We start from the raw sequence: 17,307 nt of genomic DNA on the forward strand, positions 1-17,307 counted from the left end.
AACTAACAGGTGAAATGTCAGCCAAAACAAAAGCTCTGGTAATAGGAGTCAAAACAAAGTTCAAAGTAGAACCATTACAAGAATCCAATATTTATTAATAATGCAAGTAGCATGTTAGTAAATTTCCAAAAAATTTGTACACATTTAGACCCAAATATATAGTATGTTTAGTGACAACAGTGGGGTTTGTTTAAAACGTGGACCAGCCAAAATGGCAACTAATTGCTCACCAAGCATCAACTTGTGCACAACATTCAACAAGATAATAACCTAGATGAACATTATTCAGCCCAATCCTTCTTTTAAAAAAAAAATTATCATAAAAGTTGATAATAAAAAGTTGTTGGCATCCTCTAGAAGGAAAATGATTGATAAGAAAAATTATGAATCTGTCATCAGCACAGTGAAAACTTCCCCCATCCCATATAGACCAGACTCTTTGGTTTTTGCAACCCCATATATTTACATATTCGAAAAATCAATGCTTGAGTTTTTGCCTTCACTTTTCTACATTACCTTCGCCATAGCATACATTAAAATCACATTTTCCACTTTTTTAACCACCAAGACATCTATATAGTAACTATAAAAAAGACAAAATATGGGGGAAAAATAAATTAGGGTATGGAGGTTAATACATTCATAGCAGTCCATAAAGGCCAGGTTATTTTTATGTTGATTTTCCAAAGATTTTTCTTTACAAGAGAGTGATAATCATGGTGAGGCAGCACTAGGAACCAAACAAACCCATACACAATTAATAGTCACTCAACATATCTCATCAAGAACTTTTCCATCTTCACATATAAAAACTACCATCACAACTTCCTTGTATAATTGGCCTAGCACATTTTTGAACTCTTGGTAAACACAACAATTGTCAGTTTAACATTTTTAGAATGACATGACTCAAAGTTCAATTCAACCCTCCCACCCCCCCACCCCCCAAACAAATATTATATTATTATATTATATGCATTATATATATATAGATATATATATATATATATATACATATGAAACCAACCAACCCTTAGAGCTTAGAATTAGATGAATACTAAGGACATACAACCTTCGGGTATCACAAGTGGGGATTTCTACCATCTATAAAATTCCATAATTTGTGCTCTGGAGATGTCAAAGAGAAAAACAACAGACAAGGGAAACTAGCCCATGATTCTTTTCTCTAATCAGGTGAAGCTATGCAACTTAGAATAATTCAGACAAGCAATGTCAGAATCAGGTGGCAGCTATGTAACTTAGACTAATACAGGCAAGCAAGGTCAAATGAAAATTAAAAATCCATAAGATACTCCCCCCTCCCCGCTCCCCGCTCCCCGGGGATTATTCTAGTGCATACATCGGCAAACATATGTATGACCTCCTGAACCTATTTGGACACTCCTCTGTATATATTTTAATAAAATATTGAAACTGAATAATTTTTCAATGTACAATAGATACCCAAAGCATTTCTTTCACCCTTCACTCATACAATGTTTAATGTAATGTTTCAAAGTGGTCGCAAATTGTTGTCCTTACTATAATAAATTTTTTTAGATGTTTTCCTTTGATTTGCTGTAGGAGCATTTACTAAATTATACCTACATATCTCTATTCATGGACAAAATGCCCTTAGTTTACAAACCATTGACCAGTTTTTTGCCTGAACTGAACAGCTGCTTTGCCGATAGGCAACAGCTAAAATTTTTTTCTTTCACAATCCAAAAGCCAGTCTCCTTTCCACAGCCTTTTCCTCCCACTCCTATTTATTATTTTTGGCATACGAAAACAAGTATAGTTTTTAAGGCGATAAGGCGACGGAGACGTTTGAAGGTCTTTCGGAGTACCTTAACGATAAAGCGGACATAAAGCGTCGCCTTATCGACTAAAGCGTTCCTGTGTAATTTTTTTATAAAACCAATCTATTTGGCTCAAATCCTAGTTGAATCCTATTACTCATATGTTAAATAAATATTAAAGGTTCATATTCATACCAATATAAGATATTTATCAAGAAAACAAATCAATAAAGTGAATAAACTAAGTTCATCTTCATCAATCATCAATCATCATAACATATTAACATATAATATAAATACATAATTATGAAACAAAATTATAAATATAAAGAAAAGAAGACATAAAAAATACAAGTATTTATTATACTTACCTCCATGATGCCAAAATGAGTGCCTAAGCCCTAAGGTCATCCACTATATTTCTACTCCTGTCAAAGAAGAATGAAGCACACCGCTGCCAGAGCAAAAAAACCGCCTGGATCAGTGGTTCTTCCTTGTTCCTTTACTCCTTCCCAAAGCTCTTTCTTAAAACCCTTGACAAAATCCAAACCCTGTTTGTGAATCATGTTTTTGTTTTGTTTATTTTGGTTATTTTTTGTGGAGTAAAGCTAATCTCATACATCTCAAGTGTTAACAAAACCATACACCTACCAATAAAAAATCTATATTTGAAATCTTCATAAGTAATTTTAAAATGTGTTAAAAAAAAAAAAAACCCACAAGGCGCCACTTCACGTAAGGCAGAGCACTGCCTTACCATCTCTAGACCGCATCAGCGCCAAAGCGCTACTAAGGCGTCGCCTTACCAGCGCCTTATAAAACTATGAAAACAAGAAAATCAAACAAAAAGGAAAACATATCATAGTTGTCAAGGCACCGCCTTGGCTTCCAGGAGCCCTTTGCTAGAGGGTGCCTCAGCCACATAAGCTACGCCTTGACGCCTTGTCGCCTTGTCGATGTCAACTTGATCCCCCCCCCCCTTCCAACGCCTAGACACCAAACAACTATGAAACAGATAAGCAAATGATTAATTGTGGTATAGGTACTAAATGCAACTTGAACCTAATCTGAGCCTACTACATTTTTTTCTTAAGATCAACAATAAAATGGATATAACCAAGTATATTTTGTGTTCAAACACTGATCTCCAAAAGAAAAATGGCACTTCATTATAATTGGATATAGCTTCATAGAAACACAATATTTAATATATATTGTTCCATCTTAGCCTGTCCTTAAAGTGGATAACAATATCCAAAAAACTGTAATTCCAATTGGAACTTTCAGTAAGCACCAGGAAGATGTATGAACATTACAAAAAAATTAGAAATTGTTACAAGAGGTAAATAATAATCCAAAGGAAACAGGTAGGTAGACCATAGAAGTCAAGCAAGCATTACAAAACAAATACCAGAAAGACCATTTCATTCACAGTAGTTAACATTGCAAAAAAGGGCTCTTCTAAGAGATAACACTTATTACCTACAGCATCCAATGAAATTAAGAATCATTTTTGGAGAAATGGCTCCAAGACAGCAATCAAATCAGTTAGGCACATGTTGAATTGAGGAGACCAATCTAACCCCAATATACACAGAAAAGGTCAAGTCAATAATTCTAGTATGCTACGCAATATTGAACTCAATTATCGATTGTGACAAATATGACTAAAAATTTTTAAATATAATTTCTAATGCACTAAGCAGAATAGAGTAAGTTAACAGCATGGGACTTAAATAATTATAAGCCAAAAGAAGGAAGATAAAAAAATTACTACTACGTGCATAGTAACAGGATCTATGCATCAAGGTAGAGACATGGCATACAAACAATAAATTAAACAAAAAAGTACTGAAGTTAAGAGTACATCTAGAGGACACAAATGCTAGGGACGAGCAAAATATTCGAGATCAATCATAACCACCCCGTGAAATAGCTAAAACAAGGACATCAAGCACACTAACTTCCTTGAATGGATCGGACAGTTTTGTTTGTATTAAATACAGAAATGTTATGAACGATACAGGAGAAGACAGAAAAGTTTCATAGCGATGAGAAATGCCACACTAACTTAAACCTAGCAATGAAGCAAACCAACCAGACAGATGTGCGACTTGCTACAACCCAATATTGGTGAGGACTGTGAACATATCAAATAATTAACAAATCAAAATTTGCTGTTCATTTGAGGCAGATTTACTTTGTTTATCAATCTCTCTCGAGAAATAAAAAAAAAATTACATCACAAAAAAGATAAAAGTTCACCCATCATATAGCATCAGTTGAACAGTATACACTTTCCCTTTCAACTAATATACACAAACTGGCAATCACTTCAAAACTAGTGTATTATGAGAGAAAGAAAGATAGAGAGAGAATAAAGTAAGACATACAAACAAGCTATCACTTCAAGCCCATCCCCAAAAAAAAAAAAAAAAATCATTCCCCAAAGACTTCAAAAAGTAAGAATTACCTCAATCCAAATAGCATTCTTCATATTTTAAAATATAAATAGTTGCTCTACCTTGTATAGCAAAATAACTACTTGTATGAACTGAGGAAAGCAAGACTGAAGCAAGCAAACAATATATAAAAAAGGAAGAAAATTCAAGAATGCAGAAGCTTTTGATAATCAATAGAGATACACAGAAGTTAGGATAAAACACGTTTACAGAAATAATTATAGTGATTTACTGAGCAACTTTATCGGACAATCAGTTTGACAATGAAGTAAACCAGACCCACATTGTCTTCCCCTCCAAGCCCTTCAATTTATTGAGTTACCATAAGCCGTACCTCCAAGCAAACCACCACCAGAGGCAGCATAAACATCAGAAGGATCCAGGATTGGCGACGAAGAACCTCCATTCCTTCCACCCCCACCCCCACCTAAGTGCAACTCAGAGAGATTTGGAAACCCATCCCTCCCTTCCTCTCCCTGATCATATAAGAACCCTTTAAACACATGGCCACCAATCTTCACAACAGCTTGGTAAGCATACTCATCTTCACCATCATCAATGGCAGTCACCCGCACGCACTTAAAAATTGCAGGCGCCCGTATCTGACCCGGCAATGTCTCCCTAAAACTCGCATCTAATCATCATTAAAACAGAAAACCCAGTAAAAATTATTGTTAAATTTCGATTTTAAACCTTTAAAAATGAAGCAAATTCAAACCTTGATGGCTCGAGCTTGTGTCGAAGCTTCTTGGGGGAGTATTATTAGATGTGGAGGTATGTGAAGTGGTTGTGGTCTGTGATGTGATAAGTCTCGGCTTCTTCAGGCCGGAAGTAGACCCAGAAGAACCACCGGCGGCCGTTGCAGCAACTGCAGATAACTGACGTTCACGCCGCCGAGCTGCTGGGACCCACGTGCTCTTAACGTGAGTTGGGCAATCGAAACCACGGCTTTTGCAGCAAGTCCTACACCGGCGGTGATTACAGTCCTTTTTGGCTTGGTTTCCGCAATCCTGGCACGTTGGAGAAGATGAAGACGTGCCAGTAATACCAAAAGCACCGCCGCCTGAACTGGATGCGCCACCACCAGCACCTCCTCCGTCAGTATTTAGCAAGTTACCAGAATTGGTATGATCTAACAACATGGATTTCTTAAAGAAATTGCTCTGCTGGTTCTGCCAGAACTGAACTTTACTACTACTACTCGTACTACGATTATTGATGTTGATGTTGATATTATCATTATCTTCATCGTCGATTCCGATGTTGCCGGAAGAAGGAAGATAAGGAGCGGCAGTGAGAAGAGGGATTACGCCGACACCAACGCCAACGCCGAGACTGGTTGCGGCTGCGGCAGCAGCAGCGTTGGAATTGTTAATCTGGTGGTGATGGTGGTGGTCGGAGATCATGGGATCCTGATGTTGGTGTTGGTGCTGGTGCTGTGTGTTGTGATGAAACGAAGATGCAGGAGCAACAAGGAATACATCTCGACGACCCACCAAACCCATCTCCGGTGTATGGCTGTAATTGATTTGATGCCTAGAGGAGGCGGAGGACCAAGGAGCAGGGGCGTTGCCGGCTCCATTTCCGGCACCGCCGGTTGCAGGTGCGGCATTGAAGCCGAGAGAGAGATCGTCTGCACGGCCGGCAGAAGAGGATGAAGCCACCCAGTCTGCGAAAGCTCCGGAATCCGAAGGGAACCTCCTTGTAGTAGCCACAACTGCGGATTCTGATAAGCAATCAAAATCCGATTTTGATGGGCTCTTTGTATTTTATTTTCTTCAAAAAGAAAAGTCGAAAAAGAGGAAAAAATTCTGCAAACTTCTCTGATGGACTTAATCTAACAACCCAAACAATCTACTGTGTATCTATAGTGGGGACTCTGAAATTCCTTCTGTGTTGAGAGAGAGAGAGAGAGAAGAGAGTGAAAGATATCCTCTTGGGTTGGGTCCCTTTTTTCTCTTTTTCTTTTTTCTTCTCCCCCTTCTCTCTCTATCACTATACCAACTTCTGTCGCTGCTACTGCTACTACTGATGCTGCTGTTTCTGCCACTGACTTTTCTGTAGAAAAAAAGTCTTCAGAGCCGACTGAGCTTCCAGCCCAGAGAAAGAGAGAGAGACAAATAATGTTATAACGACCCTATCTTCTTCTCCTTCTACTGCTGCTTCAGCTTCTGCTCCGGACCTTTCTGTGCTTCTCTTGGTGCCTCAACTGTTCTGTTCTCTGCTTCTTCTTCTTGGGTTGTTCTTCCTTCTTCGGCTCTCTCTCATTATTTAGATGAGGTGAGTCATGAGTGAGATGGGTTTTATTGCTTCAAAAGCCAAACCTGCTGGCTTCCGCTTAATATTACTAATCATTCCTTCTCTCTCTTTCTTTCTCTCTCTCTCTAGAGGAAACCTTTTTTGGTTGTTTTTGGGTCTTAAATTTTTGTAAGCATCTGGGCAATGAAGGGACGGGGACTCCTCCTCCTCTGCCCACTCGTCACTGCTCAAAAGTCACATGACATCTTTCTTTTCGGCAATTTATCGGGACTTGAATCGTATCGGGTTTGATTTGGTTCTTCTCTTTCTTTAGCTTTCAAAGGGTAGACCCCTCACTCTCTCTAACAGAGCAATAAAACACATTCGTTTCGTTTGAGGGGTAGCTGCCATGTGTTTGTGTCGTCAGAATAATCTAATCGGATTACGAGTCGTCCGTACACTTCTGTCTTTTCCTTTTGTTCTTCTTCTTTCTTCTTTCTTCTTTCTTCTTTCTTCTTTCTTCTTCCTTGAATATATCGTGAGATTTTTTTAATATTTCACCAGGCACGTAAAGATAGACATAGAGAGAGAGAGAGAGAAAGAGAGAAAGAGAGAAAGAGAGAGCACTTGGAACCTCGAATCTCTCCCTCCCACACTACCCCTCTCTCTAGGTTCATTCATCTCCAAGATAGACTGTGTCTTTGTGAAAGTCGCTTTTGCAAAGCTATGCTCTCTCTCTCTCTCTCTCTCTCTCTCTTGATTGTTAATTCCCTTATAAGCCCAAGTGGGTGTAGCACTGTAAGACCTAGCAAAAAGGTAACTCTTACCCTTACTGGATAATATGATATAACGCACACACACCCATGTTTTGATGGATCCAACTTGAATCAGATTGTTAGACGGACGGTTAAGATCATAAAAATACATTTGTCTAGTCAACCCTATCAAATGTTTGCCTTGCAAGGGCTTATAGAGAGAGAGAGAGAGAGAGAGAGGTGATGTTATTACTGTCATAGATAAATGAGAATAATGCTTCTTGTGTAGGGTTTTATGGGTACAAAAATTACATGATTGGTTACCTCACACAGGTACCTATTATTAGTGACTAGGTTCTGCATTTCAGCATTTGGTACAAGTAGTTCAGTCCTAGTCCTAGGGCTCAGTTTGTAAGGTTTGTGTGATACATTTCTCATTAATGAAAGATCAGAACCCCACTTATGAATGTGCCTTGTCAAGAAGATTGTGTATCAGAAAAGTGGAATACTTTAGCACAGTAAAAAAAAAAAAGGGAGCAATTTTTGTCATACAGAATTTGTTGATACTAATCATGAATTAAGAAAATCTAATTGTAACTCATGGAATCAATTAATATCAAAAACCCATTAAGAATTAACCATGAGTATAGTTAGATTTTTAATTTTAGGGGAAGTTCCTACCCCAAAAAAAAAATAATAGAAAAAGTGTTTCTTGTGGGGTTTTATCTCAAAAAAAAATGTTTTTTTTTGTGAAAAACTACAGTTCATGCACATGTATGAGAGTCAGTGGGAATGCACGTGAAAGTATAAACATAGAGACTTTTGAATCACAAATTTTAAATTACAACTCTAATCTTAGTTGTACAAAATAGGGTTTATTTTTTTTTTTTTAGAATAAAAAGGGAAAGTTACATACTGATTAAAAGTTTGTACAAGTAGTAGTACCTATCCGTAATTCTTGTTTTTCCTATCATAACCTTATAGGCAATGTACTTGATCATACGGACCATATAATCGCTACTTTTTACACACAAAAATTGGTTTTTTTTCCCTTGTGAGAAACTGATAGCCCACCCTTTGGATAGATGGGGGGCAAACATGGATCTTTGTAATATTCACATGGATCCAAAAAGATCGAGGCCCATGAAAACCACGAAACCTCATGCGGGTGGTCCCAAGGATGGCGAAGAGAAGAACTAGGACTTTTGCTTCTCAAGCATGATCCCTTACCACGTGTTCTTTCCCTGGGGTTATAACCAAAGAGTTCTTGTAAAGCAAATTTACAAAGAGAGATCAATTTTTCCATATACTAGAGCATGATTAAACAACATTTTACATGGTATGAGAGCTATTTGTATTCCTCTATTTGTCATTACTTCGCACCCTACTTTTGCTTCGTATCTACACAACAAGAGAAATAGGCAATGCCCACACTTTAATGATACATTTAGAAACGATAATTTTTTACCGCCACTGAAAGGGGGTATCTAGCAGAAGTATATTTTTACTCTCATTATGATGTATTTTGATATTTCCATGTTTGAATGTGGTGAATATGATGTATGTCATGATAAGGGTAATTTTGTAAGTCTCTATCACATTATATACTAGTTTAGGGCATTCCATGCCTCTTCTCCATGTTATTTCAGCATGTTTGCTATACATTTTGTATATTAATCATGCAGTGCTAACTGGATATGGGTATAGCAATTCGAATCACTTCCTTCTCCTTTTTTTATATTTTCCATGTATTTTGAGTATGCATTTTGAGTCTATGAAAAACTAGTTATTCTCACACCAACCATATTTGAATCCCTTCCGTTTCGTTTTTGTGTATTTTACCATGTTATTTTAAGTCCAAAAAACTCATTGACCGCACACCACCCATGTTAAATGTTCCATTTCTCACCATTGGTGGGAAATTACATTCTAGACGATTTGATTTCCCACTCTTTTACATCACACCTATAGATCTCACATTCTCTCTCCTCATTAGAAGTGATGCGTGGATCTATGGTTGGAAGACACAAAATAGAAGTGATAAATAGGAACATTATGATAAGAGATAAAATAGAAAATAAATAGAACTTGGCATTATGGATGAAGCTATAATGTCTTGAAATAAATAAAAGGGAGCCCAACCACTTCTCTCAAGAGAGAAAATTGAACTTCTAGAACTTCAAATCATATTCATCCATTCTAATTATGTGTTAAACAAATAAGTTATAATCAAGCTCAACTCCTATACTCCACGTAATTTTAACTCCTACAACTTCTACCCACGTTCTATAACTATACATAGTAAGTTACATAACTATTAAAAACTCCATTATATACATAACTATTAAAAACTCCATTATATATATATATATATATATATATTAGTTACGTATCTTAAGAGACATAGGAGAGAATGTAAATTTGACTGTATAAAGGCAACCTCCTCGTTCACAAAATATTGTGTGATTTGGGTTCAATAACTTCACCCCCCTGTGAAGATGTCTTTTTATTAAATAAGAATCCTTAAATAACACAACCACTAGTAACTACTAGAACTGCCCACTACAACACCCACTCAATTATAGTGATCACTCCACATTAAGATAATGCTCACATTCCACATGTAACTCCTCAACACGTAACATTCATTTCCCCTTAAAATCTGGGCTTTTTCTCATGACTCAAATTTATATATTTCTTCTTAATATCTTTGAGCGCCCCCCTCCCCCTTGTTGTTACCATAGGAGATAATCCACTCTAAGGAATGAGGACTCATTTCTTTCATTTGTGCATTGATAATTTAGGATTTCCTCAAGAAGTTCATATAACCCCATCTCGTAACACATAAGATGGATTGAACATGGATGTCATCTTCTAGTTTTTTCCTTCGGGGAGGAAGAAAACCTAAAGACGAAAACAAAACAAAAAATAATAATATTTAGAGAGGAGACCTTGACCCTCTAGGCTTTATGAAGGAAGCTTTGACCTCGTGTTATCCCTAATGCTCTCATGCTACTTGATACATACTATTTACGTATCTTAAAAGAAATGGAAGAGAATGTATATTTAGCCATATAGACACAAACTCCTCATACACAAAATAATGTGCTTGATCTGGGTTCGACAATTTCATCCCCCATGAAGACGCTCTATTAAATAAGAATCCTAAAACAACACAACCACTAGATTTTTCTCTAAAGATCTAAATTGTATTAAACATAGATTAAAAAAAAAAATACAAGAAACACATGATAAAAAAAATCTAAGAAAATCCCAAGAAAACCAAAGAACCCTCCACTTTCGGCATTGCCATTAGCAAGGGTCTCTGGCATCTTAAGAAAACCTATATCTAGGACAAGCACATGCATCCTTTGCTACTTCTTCCTCAATATGAGGTGGAAAATTAATCATATTCCCTAATACTCCAGATTTTGCAGCATCCTTAGCCAATAAGTACTTAGTACGGTTTGCCTATCTATAGCAATGGGTAATTTTCCAAGATATTCCATTTGAGAAACGACCTAACGTAATTCCTATCTTGCTACACAAATCAAGGGAGACTCTCCGCTTGAACGATATTCCTTTGACTACACCATGAAATACAACAACATAATTTGTTTGAATTCCAAGGTAAATCATGAAAGGATCGATAGTGTTCCCCAAATGGTCTCCAATAATTCCACTCACTCCAGATCATCCTAGATTACCTATTGAATATCCATCCACATTGATCTTCACCCATGGCACCCATAGTTTACACCAATATATCTTGTGAATTCAAACAAGATAGACAATTGTTGATGCCAAGTGACTCCAAAGCAGCCCTTTAACAGCCATAACTTTTTTCTTGTGAATTCACCATCTTACTGACTCCATGATAGACAATTGTTGATGCCAAGTGACTCCAAAGCAGCCCGTCTATCTCTTCTATAAGTGTATAGAATAGTCGCACTCCAGAAAAATATACTTTATAGACTCCATCGCTGCCCACACAAATCACATTTTGACACAATATAAATGCCATTGCTCCTAACCACCACGTCCGTGAGAATTTTTCCATGCATAAGCCTCCATCTAAAGGTAGATTGTCTTGGTTGAAGGTGCAAGCCCCGGATCATGGAATACCAAGGAATCTTAGGATTTCTTCTTATTTCATTCTAAGCCGATTTGGTACTAAAAACCCCGAAAAAGTAGCTCTCCACACACAAATCTTTCACCATAAGGACAAGAAGCTTTATAGAGTATGCAGATGTGAACACATTCTTCAAAAACAAAGACCTCGCCTTAGAAAATCTCCACTCTTGGTCTTGAATGAAGTTCACCACCTTATTACTGCCTACCTTCTGATAATAGACTACTGCCCAACTCAGTCATCTCCTCAACTAATTGATGATCCAGCCACCTATTTTTTCAAAAATTATTTTTTTTCCTTCCCCACCAGCTAGCGCTTTTTCTTTGAGACTAAACTTCACATCCTCCTAATGCCAGCCAGAATGAAGACGATTTGTACCCCTTCTTGATGCCACCCCTTTTTCCAACAAATCTTACCCTAAAGAACCTGTTCATCGCTAATTTCTTATGCTTGATTCACCACATATGATTACATAAACAAGTTTTATTGATGTCACAGTCTCATAAAAGAGTTGGATCAAATGACAACAGCACTATATTGTCCTAGCAAACCCTCTCCCCCCTCCCCCTTTTTTTTATTTTTTTATTTTTTTATTTTTTTATTTTTCACCAAACAAATATGACTCTTAGGCTATTTTTGGTACCCAAGACAAGAAAAGAAAAGAAACAAAGAAAGGAAAATTAAAGAGAATAAAAGAAATGAAATGATGAGAAAAAAAAAAAAAATACATATATTTGATTACCATTAGAAGAGAAGAAAAAAAAAAAGAAAAAGAAAACTTTTTATATTTTCTCATGTTTTTCTGTGTTTTTGGTAAGATTTTTTTTTTTTTTAAGTAAAAGAAAACTTCACAATTTCTACTGTGAAATTTGAAATTTAAAAACTAAATCTTCTCCTAATTTGAGGCATACCATGTACAAAGAAGACTTCATAAACCAAATTTTGATTACCAAACAAAACCTTAAGGATGTGTATAATTTTAGCCAAAAAAATAGAAGAGTTCAAAATGTGAAGCAAAGGGACTCAGCAAGCCATCATGGGTAAAAGATCCACTTGAACAAGCTCCGCATCTTTCGTAGGTTTTCACTCCAAAGGATATCAGTTAGATTCTATTTTGCTTAAAAAAGAAAGAAAAGTTTAAAGATTTCATTTTGAGACCCTTAACTTGAACAAACTTTGCCATCTGCTTGTCACATCTAAAATCTTTCTCAAGATATGTGAGGTGGGTGATCCTGTGCTTGGTATCTAGTTCACTGTCCATAGCAGTTGGACGAAATCATAATCATCCAATCTCTCTTCTGATGTGAATGTAGAAATTAATTTAAAATGGGATGGGGAAGAAAAATGATAAGGTTGCGGGTCATGCCACAGAGAACCCCACACGCTCACTAAATATATTCTCTCTCTCTCTCTCTCTCTCTCTCTAAGTCTATTTTATTTCTCTAATCAGGAGAAAAGAGAGAGAGTAAAAACGTTATTAAACAAGGAATTAGAAAATGAATGAGGAAAAGCTAATTAGGAAATTTGGATACGGAAAGGAGAAAAAATTATTGGAGTGTTAAGAAGGGGTGGGGAGTGAATTGAATGGGCCCTTATTTCTCCCCAAAAAGGGTAATGAAGGGGTGGGCCCTACTCCAACTGTGGGCCACCATTGTACGGCCTCTAGCACCACGCCACGTTCCGTAAATTTAGGTTGGCTTGTCTTTATGATGGTTGCTCTCCATCTTGAGCACCGAGCTGCCTGCTCTTTGCCCTCTATCTTTCTCTCTCTAATCTCTCTATCTCTCTATCTCTCTATCTCTCTCTCTTAATCTACGCTACTTGGCCAGCTTTTCTTTTGCAAAAGTCTTTAAAAAAAAAGTTGGTTTTCAACGTATCACGTGCACACGGCTTCGGAAATACGCAATAACAAAATCACCGACCATGACGACCCAGTCTCCATGCGTCATGTCATTGCCTAAAGGGCCCCACCATCCTATGTGGCCCCCTTGTTTTACAACCTCTAGATCTTTGAGCTTTAGATTGTGTATTATTTCACTATTTTAAAAAATAAAAAATAAAAACGATTTCTGCCAAGCTGTGTGATGCATGCATCAGACGGAGAGGGCAAAATGATAACTACATCCTAGTAAAATTGTAACGCACGTTGTTATTTATACGCTGGTGTAAGAGCCATGTAGTTAGAAGTGATAAAAAAGTCTTTACCTAGTGGACAAAGCTTTTCCGTACTTAAATAGGATTTTAAGAGGGTATATAGATAGACAGCCTAACCCTCTTTACGGAGAAGCGAAAATGACCCTTTACCATTGCTCCAAGCAACGACCCCTAGTTAGAAGTGATCCCCTATCTAAAAATAATTAGGGGAAAAAGATTATGCTTTGTTGCATGCACCCTGAGAGAAAATATTACAGCATTGCCCATGAGGCTGAAGTGGTCATTTTACCCTACTTGGCTAGCAGGTATCTGTCACCCAAAAATTATATATAATAAAATCAAGAGAAAAAAGCCTAAAAGATAATGTGATCCCTATAATCTAGCACAGAATGAGTGAAATGATTACCATCCGAAGGTTGTGGCTAAGGTAAAACTATCACCATAATCAATTTTGGTTTTGTGTTCCCTTTCTAATTGCGAAGCATATGTTAGCATCTCCCTGTGTCTATCTCTTTCATCCCACTATAAGGGACATATGTGTCACAGAAGAGAGGAAAGAGATAGACACATAAGATGTTAGCGTATGCTATGCAACCTAAGAGTTTTTTTCTCTGATAAATTATGGGGGAAATTTTCTTCTAACATGTAGGAAGGTTCACCACACTATCTTAGGATTCACAAATCTCTATAGCTTTTTATTATATTCCCCAAAGTACCCTCCCAATACCTTCCGTGGTCAAGGGATTCCCCTTCGTCGTGGCTTAAGGAAAATTCAGACCTAAATTATATAGCCACTTGCTTGGTGAAACAATGATTGTTTACTCCAAGTTTGACACCAAGGGCAAAGTTGTCAGCTCAAGCCATGTACTAATAGAGGTATTTTTTATAAAAAAAAATGGGAGAGAGAGAGTTTTCGACGCTACTAGCATGGGAAAGAATCTGCATGCTACCACATGTAGTTGTTTAAAAAAAGTATCATTTATGTGGACCCCACATTTTCAAAATAGATAAAATGAACCTTCTTCTTTTATGTGACAGCATAGGAAAGAATCGCATACCGGCAGTGTCCAGATCTTTTCACCTAAGAGAAACTACTTACATTATGGCATTACCATTGTATTTTTTATTCCTACCAAAAAAAACCTCTTACCTTTTATTAAAATAGTAAGAGTCGAGTGAAAGTTTGGTATATTTGAGTGGATTTTAATAATGTATTTATAAAATATAGGAAGACAATAGATAGACTTTGGAACCCTCCACAGTTGCAGATTTTTGGTACAGGATTTCACTCTCGAAAGTTTCAAATTTTGAATCCAAAATCTTGAACTTTCAATGGATTTTTTAATCAAGTTATTTAATTTTTATAATTTTTTTTATTAATATATATATATATTTTCTTGGCAGAATATATTAAAATATATATAATAGTTTAGAAACTTAGCTATAAACGTAGCTTTTGGGACAATCAAAATAAATGCTGTTGTGTTTTATTATATGACTGTAATAGACAATTATTATTATTATTATTATTATTATTATTATTATTATTATTATTATTTTATAAGAACAAACAAATTGATAGTTACATTCTATTTGATTTTCATTTTTGACTTGATAATTAAGGATGCCCGTAGGTCCTTTGGAGATCATTATGTTGGGATTGGAACTTTATTTAATTTTTATTTTTTATTTGTTGTTTTTTATTTTTGTGTAAACATTGAGATTGGAATTCAGGTGACAACTCCATTCACATGTTTTTAGTCACAATTTATTTGTAAGTATTATATAATTTAAATTTTATAAGCAAAAAGAGTACTACTTGATTGCGTGGATCTTGTGCTCAGATACATGAGCAGGTGAAATGAGTATCTCGTCCCATGTAAAATAAAAAAGAAATCTTATCTATGTTGATATCCTTGCATACTCTTACCTTACGCCCCATGCTGGTACAATTGTTACATGAGTAGACAAGGATCTCTTGCCTTTCTTATTTTACTAGATGTAATTATTCATATTACAATGGAAGGTGTTGTTTCTAAAATTAACAATACAAATTTGATTCATAATTAATTTTTTTATTTAATATTTGGGTTATGTTTTTAAAAACTGAAAACTATTTAATGCAATATTTAAATAATTTTTATATGGAATGACAGAATTTAGTTTCTTAAAAAAAAAAAAAAAATTATGGCACTCCCAATGTAACAAATTGTTAAAAGAAAATCAATGCTTTAGAAATTTTGATCCATGTAATTTTTTGTTTTGTTTTGATAAAAAGTTCGATCCATGTAGTTGATGTGATAAGGAGGGAAGTAGGTACAATTAGGAGACTTGAACTCTAGACCTCCTAGTGAACATGGATTTTTTACACACCACAGTTCACCAACTACATTATGCAGTTGTTGTTTGTAGTTGATGTTTTCACCAACTGACTAGGTTGGATTTGAAATGCTACCCTTATAAATAGGAAACCCTCTTATTTTTTTTTTTTTTAAGGAAATCCTCTTATACGACCTATACAAAGACTAATGTTCTCAGTATAATAAATTACCTTAAAAATAAAAAATTGAGTCCGTTTTTAGAGCACTATGCCACCATCCAATCCATACATCCGATGTTACAACTCTTTTCTTTTAATAGATATTGTTTTTAGTGCATTACCTTTAAGGCACGATTAATGATCAGGTATCAGCTCATCATTTTTTATGAGGAAAGGATACTCTCAATCTCTTCATCTCCCCTTCTCTTCAATTGCCATGATATGACCCAAAATACTATACTTCAAAAAAACATCTAGAGTGTGAAAGAAAAATTAAATAGAAACTATAAAAACATAGTAGTAGAAAAATCAATATAGATTGAGCTTAAACATAAATAAGAAGGGAGAAAGGAAATGTTGATTTCATTAAATTATATAGAATGACCTTCCATAATGAGTTGTCATTTAATAAACTAGTTAAAACAAATATTGCTATCATTATCACTTATTTTTAAAGGAAGAGTGAAGAACGATCTTATATTATCTTTTGTTGACAGATTCAAAACTATATTGAAAGGTTGGATGGGGAAGATGTTGTCGATAGTAGATAGAGTAGAGTTGGTCAAATCAGTGATGTGCATCATCTCTATTAATAAATTTTTGGTGTATCTGTGGCTTTCCTCTATAATTGTTCTGATGGAGCGGTAGATTAGAAATTTTATCTGGAGCGGTGACTCAGATACTCCTAAGGCCATTAAGGTGAAATGGTGAAATGTTTTTGAGTCACATGTTGAAGAAGGTTTTGGAATTCATTGTCTAAAGGAGGTAAATCTTTCTATACTTGTAAATTGTGCTGGTTTATTAAAAATGATGAGTCAAGGTTGGCTTCTTTCTTGAGAAGCTATTACTGCACTAATGAAGGGTTGCGAAATCAACATACTTTTCCTCATCTATATGGCCTAGAATTAAGGGAGTTTGGGAATTCATTGGTAAAAAAGAGAGATGGTTGTGGATAATAGCACAAGATTAAATTTCTAGAGGGACCAGTGGTTGAATGATGATGCTATAACTAATACTTTCATCTTGATCCTTTTATTCTTCTCTCTTTATCTACAAATTTTTTTTATTTCTTAGTAGATGGTGTCGATGGAGCTTACTTGAGGTGAGATCAAATGCGTTGCAAAAAGTTCTTTTTATTAATAAAGTTCTTTGTTGATTCCTAGCAAAAAAGAAAAATCACTTATATATAATGTTCGGACTATTTGTAATCAAATAGGTTACAAAT

At 35.7% G+C, this 17,307-nt stretch overlaps 1 protein-coding gene across 1 annotated transcript; it reads right to left on the bottom strand.

Moving 5' to 3' along the window:
• Window positions 1-4,372: 4,372 nt before the first annotated feature.
• LOC122066499 (protein LATERAL ROOT PRIMORDIUM 1-like) lies at window positions 4,373-6,672 on the bottom strand. The gene is made up of 2 exons (XM_042630317.1): window positions 4,983-6,672; window positions 4,373-4,898 (listed from the first exon to the last, which is right to left on the bottom strand). The coding sequence occupies exons 1-2, from the start codon at window positions 5,767-5,769 to the stop codon at window positions 4,570-4,572; spliced, it is 1,116 nt and encodes a 371-aa protein (XP_042486251.1). The 5' UTR covers window positions 5,770-6,672; the 3' UTR covers window positions 4,373-4,569.
• Window positions 6,673-17,307: the final 10,635 nt, after the last annotated feature.

Source organism: Macadamia integrifolia, unplaced genomic scaffold, assembly GCF_013358625.1.
Source record: "Macadamia integrifolia cultivar HAES 741 unplaced genomic scaffold, SCU_Mint_v3 scaffold2421, whole genome shotgun sequence".
Taxonomy (NCBI): Eukaryota; Viridiplantae; Streptophyta; class Magnoliopsida; order Proteales; family Proteaceae; genus Macadamia; species Macadamia integrifolia.

What these genes read in the sequence shown, in the direction of transcription:
- LOC122066499 (XM_042630317.1), bottom strand. Translation starts at nt 5,769, where the DNA reads ATGGGTTTGGTGGGTCGTCGAGATGTATTCCTTGTTGCTCCTGCATCT. An exon ending in CACAAGCTCGAGCCATCAAG is followed by an intron (nt 4,899 to 4,982) that starts GTTTGAATTTGC and finishes AATGATGATTAG; the next exon opens with ATGCGAGTTTTAGGGAGACA.